The sequence below is a fragment of the Ostrea edulis genome, chromosome 6 (assembly GCF_947568905.1).
Source record: "Ostrea edulis chromosome 6, xbOstEdul1.1, whole genome shotgun sequence".
Taxonomy (NCBI): domain Eukaryota; kingdom Metazoa; phylum Mollusca; class Bivalvia; order Ostreida; family Ostreidae; genus Ostrea; species Ostrea edulis.
This window is the reverse complement of record NC_079169.1, coordinates 6,471,756-6,490,815: the sequence shown is the minus strand read 5'-3', so window position 1 is coordinate 6,490,815 and position 19,060 is coordinate 6,471,756. Positions and strand designations below refer to the sequence as shown.

The window sequence follows — 19,060 nt, the reverse complement described above, 5'->3', positions numbered from 1 at the left end:
GCAATAGTTTAGCCTTAAATCTGTGTTATGTTAACAAAGACTCCAAGTCTTTTTATGTAAACAAAGCAGTGAAATATCAATTTTGTAATATAAAGCATCTTAATTTTGCATAGTCACAAATTTTAGATGACACATTTTACCCAAAGAATGCTTGAAATATGAAAGATATAACAAACTTAGATCGATATCCATTTCTTCTGAAAATTTTGTAAATAATACATACCACAATCTTTGTTTACAAAACAAATTATGAACTCACTAAAATGAGCTTCTCTGATAATATATAACTTTAATTTTTATGTGCAATCATTTGAATGCGTTAGGCAGTAGACTGATCAATAAAAGTGAAAACAAAATTTTGGGGGAAATCGTAAATCAGTCCCTTTAACTTGTATCCATATCAAATAGTCTAACACCCTTGCTGATTACCATTTTTACTTTGACATGGACCTTTCTTAATCTTGACAGCAACTGAGGTTTTATACTCCTCTGATAATGCGGGTTAGAATAGGTCCTCGGTACCCCCATCCTTGTTGCAAGAAGCAACTAAATGGGGTGGTCCTTTGAATGAGACCACAAAAACTGAAGTCCTGTTTCACAGCAGGTGTGGCACGATAAAAACCCCATCTTGCTCAAAGGCCAAGCCCTTCACTGGCATTGTAGCTGCATGCAGAACTGTAGCTCTGAAAAATATATTGTGTCTGTCACAATATTATTTTCAGAGAGCTACAGTTCTGCAGCTACTGGCATTGGTAACATCTCCACATGAGTGAACAATTCTCGAGAGGGATATTAAACGATATATAGCCAACCTCTGATAATCCCTTGCCGAACAGTTTGCACTATGTCTCGGTCTATTTGTCCGTCAGCACGTTATCAGATCAGATAAAAAGAATACTTGCATGGCTAGAATCATCAAACTTCTTACACATTGTCCTGATGATTATAGGTTAACAGTGTTGTGGGAAGGATGAAAAGAGTACTAATTAGTCTAGGATAATTAACCTTGCTACACAAATTTCCCTTGGTGATAGGAAGATGCTTGTTATTTCTCAAGGTAAAGGTTATCATGCAGGAAAACAGTGCTACATGTAATACGGCTAGGGTCATCAAACTTACTGCAAAGTATGTAGTGTTGCTTCTCAAGTTACACGTTATTGAAGTGAAATCTTTTTTTCCAATTTGATATCTAATAAGTCATCTTAGAACTAACATTTATTTACGAATACTCTTCGATATTCGAGTGTTGAATAAACAGGAAGTATTTTGCAGTGTGCTACATATCTGGGGCATTCCGTCTTGCAGTGTGCTACATATCTGGGGCATTCCGTCTTGCAGTGTGCTACATATCTGGGGCATTCCGTCTTGCAGTGTGCTACATATCTGGGGCATTCCGTCTTGCAGTGTGCTACATATCTGGGGCATTCCGACTTGCAGTGTGCTACATATCTGGAACATTCCGACTTGCAGTGTGCTACATATCTGGGGCATTCCGTCTTGCAGTGTGCTACATATCTGGGGCATTCCGTCTTGCAGTGTGCTACATATCTGGGACATTCCGTCTTGCAGTGTGCTACATATCTGGGACATTCCACCTTGCAGTGTGCTACATATCTGGGGCATTCCGTCTTGCAGTGTGCTACATATCTGGGGCATTCCGTCTTGCAGTGTGCTACATATCTGGGGCATTCCGTCTTGCAGTGTGCTACATATCTGGGGCATTCCGACTTGCAGTGTGCTACATATCTGGGACATTCCGTCTTGCAGTGTGCTACATATCTGGGGCATTCCGTCTTGCAGTGTGCTACATATCTGGGGCATTCCGACTTGCAGTGTGCTACATATCTGGGACATTCTGTCTTGCAGTGTGCTACATATCTGGGACATTCCACCTTGCAGTGTGCTACATATCTGGGGCATTCCGCCTTGCAGTGTGCTACATATCTGGGACATTCCGTCTTGCAGTGTGCTACATATCTGGGGCATTCCGACTTGTAGTGTGCTACATATCTGGGGCATTCCGTCTTGCAGTGTGCTACATATCTGGGACATTCCACCTTGCAGTGTGCTACATATCTGGGGCATTCCGCCTTGCAGTGTGCTACATATCTGGGACATTCTGTCTTGCAGTGTGCTACATATCTGGGGCATTCCGCCTTGCAGTGTGCTACATATCTGGGGCATTTCGCCTTGCAGTGTGCTACATATCTGGGACTTGCAGTGTGCTACATATCTGGGGCATTCCGTCTTGCAGTGTGCTACATATCTGGGGCATTCCGTCTTGCAGTGTGCTACATATCTGGGACATTCCGTCTTGCAGTGTGCTACATATCTGGGGCATTCCGTCTTGCAGTGTGCTACATATCTGGGACATTCCGTCTTGCAGTGTGCTACATATCTGGAACATTCCGCCTTGCAGTGTGCTACATATCTGGGACATTCCGTCTTGCAGTGTGCTACATATCTGGGACTTGCAGTGTGCTACATATCTGGGACATTCCGTCTTGCAGTGTGCTACATATCTGGGACATTCCGTCTTGCAGTGTGCTACATATCTGGGGCATTCCATCTTGCAGTGTACTACATATCTGGGGCATTCCGTCTTGCAGTGTGCTACATATCTGGGACATTCCATCTTGCAGTGTGCTACATATCTGGGGCATTCCGCCTTGCAGTGTGCTACATATCTGGAACATTCCGTCTTGCAGTGTGCTACATATCTGGGGCATTCTGTCTTGCAGTGTAGAAAGTTGTGTGCATCTCCATACAAGAATGTGAAGGTTTTGAAAAACGTGCTGCACTACAAGGATGTGCCCTTTTTCATGTGTACCATGGTAGTGGTGTGGGGTACCTGAATATTGGTCTAGGTGGTTTAGTGGTTAGAGTTTCTGACAAGTAATGCAGAGGTCCTGGGCTCTATTCACAGTACAGCCCAAAATTTTCAACCTTCCTGTTATAGTTGGTGCTGTAGACCAGCCCCTGAAACTGACAAGTGAAAATGCCTGCCATGGGTTAAAGATCCTGGGTTGATTTGGGGCGTGAAGACGAATGAGGAGGGGGGAATATGGTGGTCAGACGGGTCAGTTGGTAGAGTGTCTGACTAGAGGTTCAGGGGACCCAGGTTGATCCATGGCATTTTCTCCCTTCCCGTTACACATGCACGATATATAGCCAAATCTTTTTCCATACATGGAATCGTATATTTCAAGAATTACCTATCTGCAAGATCAAGTTAATATATAATGAATTCTTGTCAAAGGTTTAAATCAGCTGCTTATTTATAGTTAATTAATTTATATGCACATTAAATCAGTCTATACTTGCTTCTTAGAGTGTGTAAGGACTAGGTACAATCACACTTAATGTGTACTTCATCAGAAAAGATTTATTGCGGCAGTCGAATATCCTCAATTATACACTAGAGTTGATATAGCCAAAACTTTTTAGGACTGTTAATGATTTCTTGTATCTTTAAAAACAAACAATTGCAACTCAGAAACTCCGATTAATGCATCCCTTTCAACATCTCCATTCAAGAAGTTAGTGTGTGAGCATTTCCTTGAATTGCCAGGGTTTAATTTTTTTGAGAAAACTTGATTTAAACCCACCTCATAATTCTTTAACTTCTTCATGCCGACATAGATTCTGTGTTCGACACGATTTACTGTTGAGAAGAACCTGTTAACAGTGGCAGATTCAGGAATTTTTGAAAAGGAGAAGTTACATTAATTATGGTTTTCAAAGGAGGGTTCCATCCTCAAAATGGGTTATATCTACCTTTTTTTAAAGCAAAAATTTCTGACGAAAGGGAGGTTCCCCCTCTGCGTAAATGTTTTCAACAAGAGTACCGCAAACGGTACATAATACACCCGTGAAATGCTTAGTACAGAGGGTGTTTTTCTTGTGCTATAATTTGTATAACTTTGCTTCAGGTATTATCAGCCATCATGAGGCTGTGACAAACTTTCATATGAACAAAGGGTCTTAGCTTAAAAATCTAGATTTCCTCAAAATGGACCAAGTTCAACAACCTGTAATTTTTTCAAAAATGGAAGAAAATCAAAATCCTTCCCCAGATGCACATCTTCAATACCCATACAAACACTCCACAAAATAAGATGGTCCTCACTTGAAAACAGTGGGAGGAGTTGGGCGGACAAATTATGTACCCTCCATAGAATATTAATTTCCAAATAGACTAAGTTCAACAACCTGTAATTTTCTCAAAAATTGTAGAAAATCAAAATCCACCCCACATGCACATCTTCAATACCCATACAAACACTCCACAAAACAAGAGATGTTTGTAAAACACATATGTCCCCATGGTGCAAAATTGAAAAGGGTTATACACACATCATTTAATTGATAGTAGTATCATCAATTCAAAATCTTGAGCAGACAATATCTTCCTATGTCCAGAGTGAATTGACCATGTGACCTAAAAATCAATAGGGGTCATCTACTCGATCCTTATGCTTTACCAGTGTACCAAGTTTGGTGTCAATCAAGCAAATAATTCTTAAAATATAGGAGGCAATATATTACTATGTCCAGTTCAACAATTGACTTTTGACCTCAAAATCAAAATGGGTCATCTTCTCCTGAAGATGTACCAGTGTACTAAGTTTGATGTCTGTCAAGCAAAAGGGTTATCAAGATATTGAGCAGACGGTATATTCCAATGTCCAGTTTGACCCTTGACCTTTAAACATGTGACCTCAAAATCAATAGGGGTCATTTTCTCCTGAAGATGTATCAGTGTACCAAGTTTGATGTCTGTCAAGCAAAGGGTTCTCAAGATATTGAGCGGACAGTATATTCCAATGTCCTGTTTGACCCTTGACCATGTGACCTCAAAATCAATAGGGGTCATCTTCTCCTGAAGTTGTACCAGTGCACCAAGTTTGATGTCTGTCAAGCAAAGGGTTCTCTAGACATTGAATGGTCAGTATATTCCTATGCCCAGTTTGACCCTTGACCATATGACCTCAAAATCAATAGGGGTCATCTACTCCTTAGGATGTACCAGTATGCTAAGTTAGATGTTTTTCAAAAAAAGGATTCTCAAGATATTGAGCGGACATTGTATTCCTATGTCCAGAGTAGATTGACCCTTGACCTTTTAAACAATAGGGGTCCTCTTCTACTCATAACCAACCCACATATGAAATATCATCATCAAGTGAATGGTTCCCAAGATATTGAGCGGACAACATGTGGTCCACCGACCGACAGGTGCAAACCAATATGCCCCTCTTCCTTGAAGGTGGCATAATAAGAAGGCTCTCATTTGAAAACTGTGGGAGGAGTAGGGCGGACAAATTATGTACCCTCCATATAATAATTATTTCAAAATAAAGGGGCAAAACTCCTGGAAAAAAGGTCGAAATGGATCAAAACTGCAGTATGATCTAGAGTGACCCACAAAGAAGCTACACAGCAAGTTTCAGCATATGTGAATGGAAAATGAAATTATAAAGAGAAAACCCCGAACGGACGGACGTACAGACATCGCTGTACCATAATATGTCCCGTCTAAAAATGGGTGTATAAAAAGCATGCTGGGTTGTGTAAGCCATTCTGAAGCTGTGCCAACTTCATCTCTTTATTTCACCCAGGCAATATTCCTCAAATTGTCAGAAATGAGACACTTCAATTGGTCTGGACAAGTTATAACATTTGTCTGTTTTGTCCATTTTAAATTGGTCTAACTGGCCTTGGGTGGTGGTTCTAAATCATTTTGGTCCCATAGACAATCTGTGTCGAAGTGAAAAAATGAAAAGAAATTATGCAACTTTTGAATATTTACTTCTTTATTATGATAACAAAAGAAAAAAATTAATTGAAACAAGTAAAGGCTGGATTAGCTAACATGTGATTTACAAGCAGTTACAGTTGTGTTCAAAAGATTCCACACCGGATTTTGAATTATGCCTTCGGATTGTAGGATAAAAAGCTTTGATATCACACCCTGTAAATTTAATATACAATCCTATTGGACAAGACTCAGGTTTAATATGAAAAAATAAATATATAAACACTGCAATTAAAAGCTTGCCAACATGTATATAACAAAAATAATTGACATGTGGACATGCTTCAAAAGCGTAGCTTGCATTTAGAACTGGTACAATATTACAACCATGAAACATATTTACTCTGGTACTTGCACTGTACATTTCAACACAAAGTTATCATGTACACTGTTTTTACATCTCTTTTGAACAAAAATTATAAAATATGATGTACATGTCTAGTTTCGTGCATGGACATGATTAGAGCTGGAAATTTTCCGATTTTATTTTTCCATTTTTATTGTTTACAATGGTTAACTGAAGTATTTCTAATGATCAACCAAAATTTGAATATCAGTTGTTAAAATTGAGTTATAAGTAAGATACAGCACTCGCAATACTTTGCTATGTAAACGAGGCTCGTGTCATGTTTTTGTTTACATTAGACTGTTTAATAGAAAATAGCGTGTTTAAAACAAAATGAGATGTGCCAAACACTAGAAAATATCTAATTTTGTTAAGAATTCCTTTATAAATTTAAGAAATCTGCTTTAAACAAATTGTTTACTAGTTTATTTAACCTATGTAAACAAAACCATGGCACAAGCCTTGTTTACATAACAAGGACTTGTGACCTCTGTTATCTCCCATGTACCTTGACTACTGACATTCAAATTTTTGCTGATCATTAGTAATACGTTAGTTAAGAATTCTAAACAATAAAAATCAAAAAATAAAATTTGAAATTTTAAGCTGAAATTGTGTCCATGTCCCTTTAAAATGCAGGATACTGTTTACTGACGCGTATGAACACTGTCTCAGACACACCTAAAGAACATACACAACATTCGTGTTGTTTTCTCTAGAATTATTTTTTCATCTCTTTGATATGAAGAGTTCTTGTAAGATTTCCACTGTAGGTTGTAGTAATAAAACCACACTTTGTATGTCAGCCTGGGTAGCTCAAGTGGCTGGATCATCTAACTAGTAATGCAAGGACCCGATTGTTCCCAACATTTTTCTCTCCTTCTTTGCTACAGTAATTTATACAACTTACTGTAATACATTAGAGCTGACTTCACCTTTTTTCTTGCAACAACCAAGAACTATCAAAATGTGCCAACTCGAAAACAGACACGGTAATGTACCCCAAAATGTTTTGTAGAAGCGACATAGAATGCATGTAAATCGTATGTGAAATGTCACGAAAACCTATATATATTATTGAGAAATATCGCTTATGTCCTTATTAACTTTTAAATGTGGAGTAAATCTTCAAAATTAAGAAAAACGCGTGGACACACCAGGTAAATTTAAAACATGTACTTTTTTTCCATGTGCTATATAGTGTATAATCAAAATGAAAGGCAAAATTGATTTAGTATTCTTAGTTACAATTTTAGACCATCTTATAACAAATGTTTACACATATAATGTTAATTAACAGGGGCATTTATTTTAAAAGCTCCAGTGAAAACATTACGCAGATCCAAATATCAGATCTTACATACAATTGTATAGTATTAAAGTTAATCCTGACCATTCACAACTTAGTAAGTCACTAACAAAATATAAACAATTAATTCAACAACAATTACACACCAACATCGGGAAATGTCTAGTCATTAAACAGATGTCAGAACATGCATCTACAAATGTCTAGTCATTATACTGATGTCAGAACATGCATCTACAAATGTCTAGTCATTAAACAGATGTCGCAGAGCATGCATCTACAACATGCAAATTATGGCAATACACAAAGCAAAACAAACCTTTTATAAATGCATTATATTCCAACAATACCTAATTAGCATCTATTTCACACACTAAAACTTCTGGATGTCACAGGCAGATTGGTGTGGCAGTTTTTGAAATAAATTGAAAACAAGTAACAGCAGGAGTACTTGGAGTCTGTGAAGAGTAGGACAAGGGCTCCAATGCAATGTGACCACCACTTCCTCTCAAATATTTGTCTTCGTGAAACAGTCACAATTTAGTTGTGTTTATTAGTTAGTCCTTAACTTTTCAAGCTATCAGCATGGTGGTTTTTACAGTAGGCAACACTGTATAAGTATGGAAAGTATCATCATGCAAGAAAAACAAAATAAAAACAGGCCTAACTAAATTGACATGAACAACTATCTTCATTTGTAAAACTTGTATTAAGCAGCCAAGGTTAACAAATACTGAAATACACATGTAGAAAGCAACCTGAAAGTAATAAACATAAACTATAATGAACTTTATTTCTACCTAAACACATATTCAGTCTTTAATACAAGTTAAACTGGTACATGTCCTTTGGGTGGCAATGGTCATACATTAACTCATTGTTGGAGACTAGCATTAACAAACATCTAATGTTACACAGGGAATCTGTTTGAACAGAACAATTCAATTTCTGGCAAAAAGACAACAAATTCATTGGATGCTAAAACTACCAACACTCTAATGCTTCAAAGTGAAAGGCGAGTAATTTGCAAAAAAACTCATTGCCTTCCAATTCTACGGATCACTTGGCAATATCACTCTACGGATCAATTAACATCAGCAATGTCACTCTACAGATCAATTACCAGTAGTCATGTCACTCTACGGATCAATTACCAGTAGTCATGTCACTCTACAGATCAATTACCAGTAGTCATGTCACTCTACAGATCAATTACCAGTAGTCATGTCACTCTACAGATCAATTACCAGTAGTCATGTCACTCTACAGATCAATTACCAGTAGTCATGTCACTCTACAGATCAATTACCAGTAGTAATGTCACTCTACAGATCAATTACCAGTAGTAATGTCACTCTACGGATCAATTAACGGTAGTAATGTCACTCTACAGATCAATTACCAGTAGTAATGTCACTCTACAGATCAATTAACATCAGCAATGTCACTCTACAGATCAATTACCAGTAGTAATGTCACTCTACAGATCAATTAACATCAGCAATGTCACTCTACAGATCAATTACCAGTAGTCATGTCAATCTACGGATCAATTACCGGTAGTAATGTCACTCTACAGATTAATTACCAGTAGTAATGTCTACGGATCACTAGTAATGTCACTCTATGGATCACTAGTAATATCACTATTAGAAGTATTCAAGTCTTGATAACTGTAGCCATTCATGACATACACTAAAATTTAGCTGTGTGCATGATGTGACATAACTCAAAGTCAGTGATTCCCTTCAGTTTGAGGTCACATGCTTTAATTGTAAAACTATTGTATATCCACCTTGGGGAAATTCAGCCAGACTTGGGTACATGTTAAGCGGGATGGATTTGTAGGTTGAATAAAATGTTGGATCTGGAACTTTTTGGGGGTGAATTTTAAATGTTGTCCTCATCCTCGATATCATCTACTCCAGCCAACACTCCTTCTGTCATGTACGCCTTTTCTCTGTGCTTGGCAAGAATACGCATGAGAGGGCGAAGATTTAACCACCACTGGTCCTTTGGAATTCGATGTCTGCAAATTAAACAGGCGATGACAACATGAATTAGAATTACTACAGGAAACACGCCCCTCTGTTTTTTCTTACTAATCCTCTCATCCTCACTACTACTGAATGTGTACACATTACAAATAGAGAATATCTAATTGCCATCATGTTAAATTGAGCTACTGCTTCACTTTTTACATACCATCTTCACTAGCCAAGGATTTTCGATCCACTCTGCTCACCGCAGGGGAATGGACCAAAAACCCTTCGCTTGTGAAGATGTCTTTACACTACAGTCTTCCAAATGAAAAGTTCAAATGACTCTCCATTATATGTGACATACTTTACTCTAGAATCACTTACTTTCATGACATTAAATTTTCATGATGAGAAGAAAAAACAAGGTCAGAGGGGTCCTGATGCCTTTCTTTGTGTTTATTTCCTTTCTCTTTATGAAGAGGGTATAAAATAATGGAATGTGTTCTCTTAATCATGGGGTGGAATGCGTTCTCTTAATCATGGGGTGGAATGCGTTCTCTTAATCATGGGGTGGAATGTGTTCTCTTAATCATGGCGTGGAATGTGTTCTCTTAATCATGGGGTGGAATGCTTTTTCTTAATCATGGGAATATAAAATTATGGAGTGTGTTCTCTTAATCAAGATATACACAAGGACTGATTGACAGGGTTCAACGACCAGGTAAATTTGATGGCAATGTTTATTTTCTCAGTACAGTGGAACCCCGTTATTACGTTTTCCATTTTGTCACGATAAAATAACGTAATACCGGGGGCAACGTAATAAATGTTCCCAGTGAAATCCGTTAAAAATATCATTTGGAAATTGTATATCGTCCGTTGGTACTCCGTGAAGGGGTGTGTGAATATATCTTTACTGTTTCTCTGTTTAAAAGACTATTATACTTTGTTTTATTTACATTTTATCTTTAATGTCCGTAATTCTTCATGTTCTTATCCCTTTTCTTTATTTCTGGTGTAGGATACATAAGGATGTTTTGATAAACGTTGTTTTTTCTGCATTCGTTTGGACCGCCATTTTGTTCAACTTTAAAACAATGCGTTCATGTAAATTTCTATCAATAACTCGTTCCAGTTCGTATTCAACATTCGTATTAAAAAAATAACAAAACATCGTTTTATTAAGTTCTCTAATTACACAATACACAATACAATAAAAAAAAAATCCCACCCCAAAACAACAAAACTATAGACACAAAACGCACACGATACCCAACACTTACACACTTTTCTCACCAACGATAAACACGGAGAACAATTTAAGCGCAATCCACATAAAAAAAAAATATAATAATGCACGAAGATTTCATTTATAACGCTAAATGATGGCACTAAAATCACGTGCGCATCAAGGGATTTTAGAATATTCACTGAGGTAAATGCCGTGCGCGAATCGGCCGATAACACAGGACAGTTTGATTGGTGTATGTATGGACGAGATTTATGAACAACCAAGCTGCATGTCCAAACAACAGACAATTTTTTAATTAACCACCTTTCGTCACCTATGTCCAAGCAGTTACCCAAGCGGTTTTAACAATGCTACGATAAATCTTGTCTTTCATGTTCGGTACCAAAGCTGTCCGTAAATAGAGTTTTAATAGGGAAGGTAATCACACTATACTGAACACTCAGGTGGTTGAGAAATTATTTCTTCGATTATCAAAATATGAAAAATGAAGTAAATTTCATAGAGTACAATGTCTAAATAAACATTATTTAATTGTTTATCACTGGCTTCGATACGAGGTATTCACCTGTATTGATGTCGCTAGATCTATCGAAGCGTGATCAGTCAAGCGTCTCTAATCCCCAAACAGACCAGGAAATTTACATGGTGACTGCCTCAGACAGTCAAGGTGTGAATGGCTTATTATTTTGAGAATCATTATTGAATAATTAGGAGTTTATTACGTTTTTGTCGGAATTTTTACAACGTAATACCGAGTCCCGGCATCTTAGGGCAACGTAATAACGAGGTCTATTTTATATAGGTTTGTTAAGAAATGGTTTTGTGCTTTGAAATTCCAACGTAATATGCGGACTAACGTATTAAAGGGGGAACGTAATAACGGGGTTCCACTGTATTTAATCATGGGGGGTATAAATTCTCTAAATCATGGGGATATAAATTCTCTTCATAATGGGAAATAAATTCTCTTCATTATGGGGAAATAAATTCTCTAAATCTTGGAGATGCAAATTCTCTTCATGATGGGGGTATAAAGTCATGGAATGTTTTGGGGATATTAAACTGTGGAATACATTAAGGGCTGTTCCAGAAATGATCAAATGGGGGGGGGGGGGGGGGGGGGGGGGGTGTCGGGCGGCATACGATATTTTTTTGTAAGGGTGGTCGTAGTTTTTCATATTTTAATTGGTCCGTGGTTGGACTGTTAAAAAATATTTATTATGGGTAGTGGGTAGTTTCTATTGTTTTATTTTGTGCCATGTGGGTGTTGAGTTTTCAGAATATTTTTATTGTCGCTCTTGTCGTGTTGGTTACAAAACGTCGGAGGGAAAATTGAAAACGTGCTTTCGAAATGCTGCTTTCGAAATCGGAAATCAGAAGTAACATAGAACTATTCGAGTTGTCGCTCTTTGCAGTGCATAACTTTCCATTACGGCACTCTTCAAATTAGAGGCGCGTTTAGTAGGGTCCCTTTGGACGTGATGGCGGCGAACTCTGTTCTGTAGATTATTACAGTTTACAGTGCATCGATTTTGGGAATATTTTGAAACCAATAGGTATTCCGTTTTCTAATAAAAATAGGCAAACGTTAGTTGATTTATACGAGGGTACCGATGCGTTATATTTATCAGTCGGTGTGATGGTGATATAGAGGCCTCTGGGCACGGGCTCCATTAGAAGACGAACGATTCGTGGAAAAACATATATCCATACCCATTTCATGATAATAGCATTGTTTGGACTCCCAATCTTTCCAACATTCCCGCTATAGATGCCTTTGATTGTTGATGTGACATCGTTTCTTCAGAACTACTGTGATACAATGTCGCACAGGCATTACCGCGTCATTGACTAGAATGTTTGTCCCGAAAACCTCGCGAGATTTGTACCGTTTTCATTTTTAAAAATATTTTTGTGGTGGGTCTGGTTAGTTGTTTTTTTTTTATTAGATGGGTAATTGTAAAATGAGTTTATTAATTTGATGGGTCATGGGGTAATTTTTTATTTTTTTTTTTATGGGTGCTTGGTATATACAAAAGGTGCCTCCTGACCCCCCCCCCCATGTATTTATTTCTGGAATAGCCCTAACTTATTCCTGAATATAAAAGCATGAAATGATTTCTCTCATTTATAGAGGATTTTCTTTTAAATGTGGGGATATGAAATCGTGGAATGCTTTCTTTCCTTTGTGAGGGAAATTAAATTGCGGAATGATTTTCCGATACTCACAGGGGATCGTGGAAATGTTTGTACCACAAAAACAGTGAAAATTGGACCCACCACTTAAAAGTGAATTTGTACATATTAAAAGTCTGTTGTCTTTTTAGTTACCTGGTACCAATTACAAGTGAATTTGTACATATTAAAAGTCTGTTGTCTTTTTAGTTACCTGGTACCAATAACAAGTGAATTTGTACATACTCAAAGTCTGTCATCTTTTTGAGTTCCTCCACGGGGGTGAAGGTCAGGTGACGTTTCTGCATTCCGAGGAGAACTACAGTCGATGGATCTTTACTGAAGACTTTACCCGCTGTAAAACAAGAGTGGAAATCTCAACAGTAATCATAACAGACTTTTGTTCACACCCTGTAGATTTACGTCCATTGTTATGCACCACCTTTAAACTTTTAGTTAAATGATTAATATACTGGACGCCAACTTTTCTTCCCATGTAAGGGCACTTTGTATTACATATGTATCATAAGTATGACTGTCAGTCACCATGGCAACATATAATATAATATTCATGATTATTTTCAAAATTTTAAATTGTTGAAGATTTGATTTTACTTTCTGACAAATCACTACCTCTAACTTATCATAGTTTATTTTACAAATCACAGTCCTAATTTTATCACAGTGCTAATATTCCATGTTGTGAACTGATAAGTTATAAATCAAGAAATATCTTGTACTGTATGATTACTTATATGTGTACTTATACATACAGACAAGAAGTGCAGTGAAACCTGTCTAGTCTGCATCCTGTGTAACCCAAAATTGTAAAAAAACAAAAACAAAAAAAAAACCAAGATGTGTTTGTGAAACACAAATGCCCCCGATAATGGCCAATTCCGAAGATGGCCAAGGTCAAAAGGACAAATATCTAGGTACCAGTAGAAAGATCTTGTCACAAGAAATGCCCATTACAATATGAAAGCTCTAATATTTACCATTTAGAAGTTATGACCTATGTAAAAAAAAATTTAAAAGTAGGTCAAATGTCAAGGTCAAAAGGTTTAGTACCAATGGAAAGTTCTTGTCACAAGGAATACTCATGTGAAATATCAAAGCTCTATCTCTTACTGTTCAAAAGTTATTAGCAAGGTTAAAGTTTTCAAAAAGTAGGTCAAACTCCAAGGTCAAGGTCACAGGGTAAAAAATGTTGGTACCCACAGAAAGGTCTTGTCACAAGGAATACTCATGTGAAATATCAAAGCTCTATCATTTACTGTTCAAAAGTTATTAGCAAGGTTAAAGTTTCAGACAGAAAGACAGACAGGACAAAAACAATATTCCCCCCGATCTTCGATCTCGGGGGCATAAAAAACCTGAACAAATACTTCAGCAACAAACTTTGAATTCTACTAGAAATGTTCTTGATTCAAGATACTGTCAGAAGATTTTTCTGCTATCTAGGCCATCAGAACCAGACAAGTTTCAACGTTTAAATTCCGGCACCCTGGGCGTGGTGGTAAGTGCATACTTTATAGTCATTATAAGGTAGTAATACAGTCCAGTGTAACACCCATTGCTCTAATGCATGAATTTTTTCTACAGTGTATAAGATATGTAACAAAAGCAAGAATGCTGTTTTTAATTTCTCAATCCATATTACTTTTTGTGGTTGTCAATGGAACAGATCTTTGTTACTTCACAAAATGTTGATTTTATGGTTTTGTCTTTACCCACAAAATAATTGAAAATAGACTACAGTGAATATTAAACTATACATTTACAGCATTTAGTGCTAGTGTCAAAAGCTGTGACCACAAATACAAACTACGAAATACTGCATATACTAATGGTGAACAAACTTCTCTATCAGTCGTGAACCTGAGTAAAAATTTGAAAAGTGATGATTATTCATAGAAAGGCCTTTCATGCTTCCAAACTGACGGACAAGTGTTGACAGTTTATTTGATACAAAACAAGGACGTAAACTTGGATTACTCCCTGAAAACAAAACGGGAAATCTGCATAACTACCCCAACTACTGATGAACCACAAAGTAACACTGGTGTTCAATTCTCTATACGCCGAGGTGTCGGTCACAGTACTTACACGCATTCATGTTCTGTTGAACAGCATCGGACATGTACTGAAGAGCCTTTGCTGCCATTTTGGTTCCAAAGTTCCTGTCGAACGGCGACGGCATGCCTCCCTGTTGCATGTGTCCCAGAACGTTCTTCCGACAGGTGAACACACCTTTCCCTTCCTCGGAGAACAGATGCTCAATGAAGTCAGTCGTGTAGTTGGAATTGGCATTTTCATTTCTACACAAAATATGATTCTGACAATGCATTAAAAACATAGGGAGAGGGCTCATATAGGCTAAGCCTGCTGCGCGATCCATCAATTTATTGAATAAATTTTGTTTAAACAAGAGATGTTTGTAATGCACATATGCCCCCCATGGTGCAAAATTGAAAAGGGTTATACACACACACATCATTTAATTGAGAGTAATATCATCAATTCAAAATATTGAGCAGACAATATCTTCCTATGTCAAGAGTGGATTGACCATGTGACCTAAAAATCAATAGGGGTCATCAACTCCTGAAGATGTACCAGTGTACCAAGTTTGATGTCTGTCAAGCAAAGGGTTCTCAAGATATTGAACAGACAGTATATTCCTATGTCCAGTTTGACCCTTGACCATGTGACCTCAAAATCATTAGGGGTCATCTTTTCCTGCAGATGTACCAGTGTACCAAGTTCGATGTCTGTCAAGCAAAGGGTTCTCAAGATATTGACCAGACAGTATATTCCTATGTCCAATTTGACCCTTGACCTTTGACCATGTGACCTCAAAATCAATATGGGTCATCTTCTTCTAAAGATATACCAGTGTACCAAGTTTGATGTCTGTCAAGCAAAGGATTCTTGAGACATTCAGTGGTCAATATATTCCTATCTCCAGTTTGACCCTTGACCTTTGACCATATGACCTCAAAATCAATAGGTGTCATCTTCTCCTGATGTTGTACCAGTGTACCAAGTCTGATGTCTGTCAAGCAAAGGGTTCTCAAGATATTGAGCAGACAGTATATTCCTATGTCCAGAGTAGATTGACCCTTGACCTTTAACCTGAAAAACAATAGGGGGCCTCTTTTTTTTTTTTTTATAACCAACCCACATATGAAATATCATTACAATCAAGTGAATGGTTCTCAAGATATTGAGCGGACAACTCATGGTCTACCACATAGGGTTAAGACCAGCAGTTTGACCTTGACCTTTGACCACGTGACCTGAAAATCCATAGGGATCATCTACTCTCTAAGAAAAGAGTCTGTATCAATTTTGGCTAATATCAAGCAAAGGGATCAAAAGATATTGAGATGACAACACATGGGCTTAAGACCAGAGGTTTGACCTTGACCTTTGACCATGTGACCTGAAGGTCTAAAGGGATCATCTACTCTCCAAGGGCAACCCTTGTACCAAGTTTGGTAGTTATCATGCATAGGGGTCAAAAGTTATTGAGTGAACAACACATGGTCTACCACATAGGGTAAAGACCAGTAGTTTGACCTTGACCTTTGACAATGTGACCTGAAAATCAATAAGGATCATCTACTCTCCTGGGGCAACCCCTGTACCAAGTTTGGTTGTTATCAAGCAAAGGGGTCGAAAGATATTGAGCGGACAACACATGGTCTACAGACTGACCGACAGTTGCAAAACAATATGCCCCCTCTTTTTCAAAGGGGGTCATAATAAAAAAAAACAGCATTCTGTAAGTATTGCATACATGTGGCAATAGATTGTGTAATATTTTGCATGAATAATCTAAATGAAATTAGTTTATGCATATAATCAAAATATATAACAAGAGGTTCGTGGGCTATATCACTCACCTGAGCCACTGTGGTCCTCGTGTTCATCAGCTTTTGTGAATTTTAAAAGATTTTTTTTTCAATCTTTATTTAATCTTTATTCCCATGAAAATTTTGATCCCATATGGTATCCAAATCTAGCCCAAAAGGGTCATGACATAACCAGACTTGAATTTACACAACATGGGCATGTCTCAGTTTCAATATGACTAACATGATTTTGCTGTTTAGGTGTAGAACCGTTTTAGTGAACCTCTAAGGACTTAGAAAAAAAAGTTTGTTCTAACCAAACTTCATTACATCCAATACTATTTTTGTTATTTTCCTCTCATAGGGGAATAAATATTACACTGTACTTCACAATAATGGTGAGTTCATTATAAGTGTGTTTGTTATAAGAATGTTCTACTGTACAGTGAATGACTGCACATGATGGCGAGATTTTACCTCAGAATAAGTCCTCTTTGAACACCCATGTTGACTATTTTGTCCTTCAAGTGGAATACATCATCCTACAAAGTCAATTTTCTCACCTTAGGGATTTAAAAAAAATAAAAACTCTATTTAGAAAGCTTTGTTTTTAGTAGTTTTATTCTCTTCATCAGTTATAACTGTCCTACATGTTCTAAATTACGTGTTCTAAATTATGTGTTCTAAATTACAGGTTCTAAATTACATGTTCTAAATTATGTGTTCTAAATTACAGGTTCTAAATTACATGTTCTAAATTACATGTTCTAAATTACATGTTCTAAATTACATGTTCTAAACCTAACTTGGTGATATTCACTTCTGATTACAAACCTTGAACTTGATGATGTTAATTTGTCTTTATAAACCCTGAACTTTGTGATATTCACATTTGATTATGAACCCTAAACTTTGAGATATTAACATTTGAATACGAACCCTAAACTTTGTGATATAACATTTGATTATGAACCCTAAGCTTTGTGATATAACATTTGATTATGAACTCTAAGCTTTGTGATATTAACATTTGATTACGAACCCTAAGCTTTGTGACATTAACATCCTCTTCAAAAATATAAGCAGCATCTGCACCACCTGCCAATCCACTCATTGTTGCTAGGTAACCACAGTACCCTCCCATGGTTTCCACAATAAAGACACGCCTCTTTGTTCCTGTTGCAGACTGCTTTATTCTATCACAGATCTGAAATCACAAAATGTATCAAGAAGGATTTTTCAACAGACACACACACACACAAACACACAGTGGCCTCTGTTTACTTTGAAATTGGATACAACGAAATGTCACACACAACGAAATGATTTTTAGGTCCCAACTAATTTTCTTTTTCTTCTTCTTTGATCAAAATGACAGTTACAACAAATAACTAAAAACAAAATTAAGCTTACAATGAAGTAAACTCTATAAAATGCCAACCAATTTTAAAAAATACAACCTGTCATATTGAATCGAATGCTGTCAGATGTGTCTCATACCAATCTTTAGACCGTTCTTTATATATTGATTTTGATTATAGATTACTCTGATTAAGATATGAGGTATCACAGCGGGTGAAGGATTAAGAGTGGAGCAAACACGGCCCCTGGATATACCAGAGGTGGAATCAGATGCCTTGAGGGAGTAAGCACCCCAGTTGACTGGTCACACAGGGAGACTGAGTAATCCATAGTCATAGAAGAGAATGGCCTAACAATTGGTATAAACATGGGTCCAGGGTCCGTAGAATTGGGAACATTGGTGCGTAAATTGGTCAGATTAGAAAAATTTGAAATGTACTAATTTGTGCTCAACATAATCAATAAAAGTGAAGTAAAAAATTTCTGATGCATTTCAAGGACCACCCAGCAAAACGTGATACCTATTCATAGAAAAACATGATACCTATTCATAGCAAAACATGATACCTACAGTATTCATAGCAAAACATGATACCTATTCATAGCAAAACATGATACCTACAGTATTCATAGCAAAACATGATACCTATTCATAGCAAAACGTGATACCTATTCATAGCAAAACGTGATACCTATTCATAGCAAAACGTGATACCTATTCATAACAAAACATGATACCTATTCATAGCAAAATCTTAGTCAAAGATCTCTCCACTCTGTTTAAAAATCATCAAATAGATTACATTACATTCAAATTCTACATATGTTGAACTTATTTATACATGTATGGACATTCCATTTACATGTACTAATAATATTGGTTAAAATAAATCTATTCTGCATAAAATTTATCTAATATATTCAGATGTACTTGCCTGTGTTTAAACTTAAACAAA

At 36.9% G+C, this 19,060-nt stretch overlaps 2 protein-coding genes across 5 annotated transcripts in view; one reads left to right on the top strand and one right to left on the bottom strand.

Moving 5' to 3' along the window:
• The first annotated feature begins 1,038 nt into the window (after window positions 1-1,038).
• Window positions 1,039-1,998, top strand: LOC125645428 (uncharacterized). Its single transcript, XM_048870928.2, has 2 exons — window positions 1,039-1,057; window positions 1,259-1,998. The coding sequence occupies exons 1-2, from the start codon at window positions 1,039-1,041 to the stop codon at window positions 1,996-1,998; spliced, it is 759 nt and encodes a 252-aa protein (XP_048726885.2).
• A 3,797-nt stretch (window positions 1,999-5,795) lies between these two features.
• Window positions 5,796-19,060, bottom strand: part of LOC125683091 (ATP-dependent 6-phosphofructokinase-like) — a 36,609-nt gene continuing 23,344 nt past the window's right edge. For 2 of the 4 annotated variants that reach the window (XR_008796154.1, XR_008796153.1), the window contains 6 exons: window positions 17,785-17,949; window positions 17,220-17,284; window positions 14,992-15,203; window positions 13,129-13,237; window positions 9,269-9,502; window positions 5,796-8,083 (listed from right to left, as the gene is read on the bottom strand). Coding sequence is in view for 2 of the 4 variants with exons in the window: in XM_056141417.1 (XP_055997392.1) it covers window positions 9,364-9,502; window positions 13,129-13,237; window positions 14,992-15,203; window positions 17,220-17,284; window positions 17,785-17,949 (690 nt within the window). In the remaining 2 variants the exon portion in view is untranslated. Of the gene's footprint in view, window positions 9,503-13,128; window positions 13,238-14,991; window positions 15,204-17,219; window positions 17,285-17,784; window positions 17,950-19,060 lie in introns of all 4 variants that reach the window. The other 2 variants (XM_056141417.1, XM_056141416.1) reach the window with 1 other exon arrangement.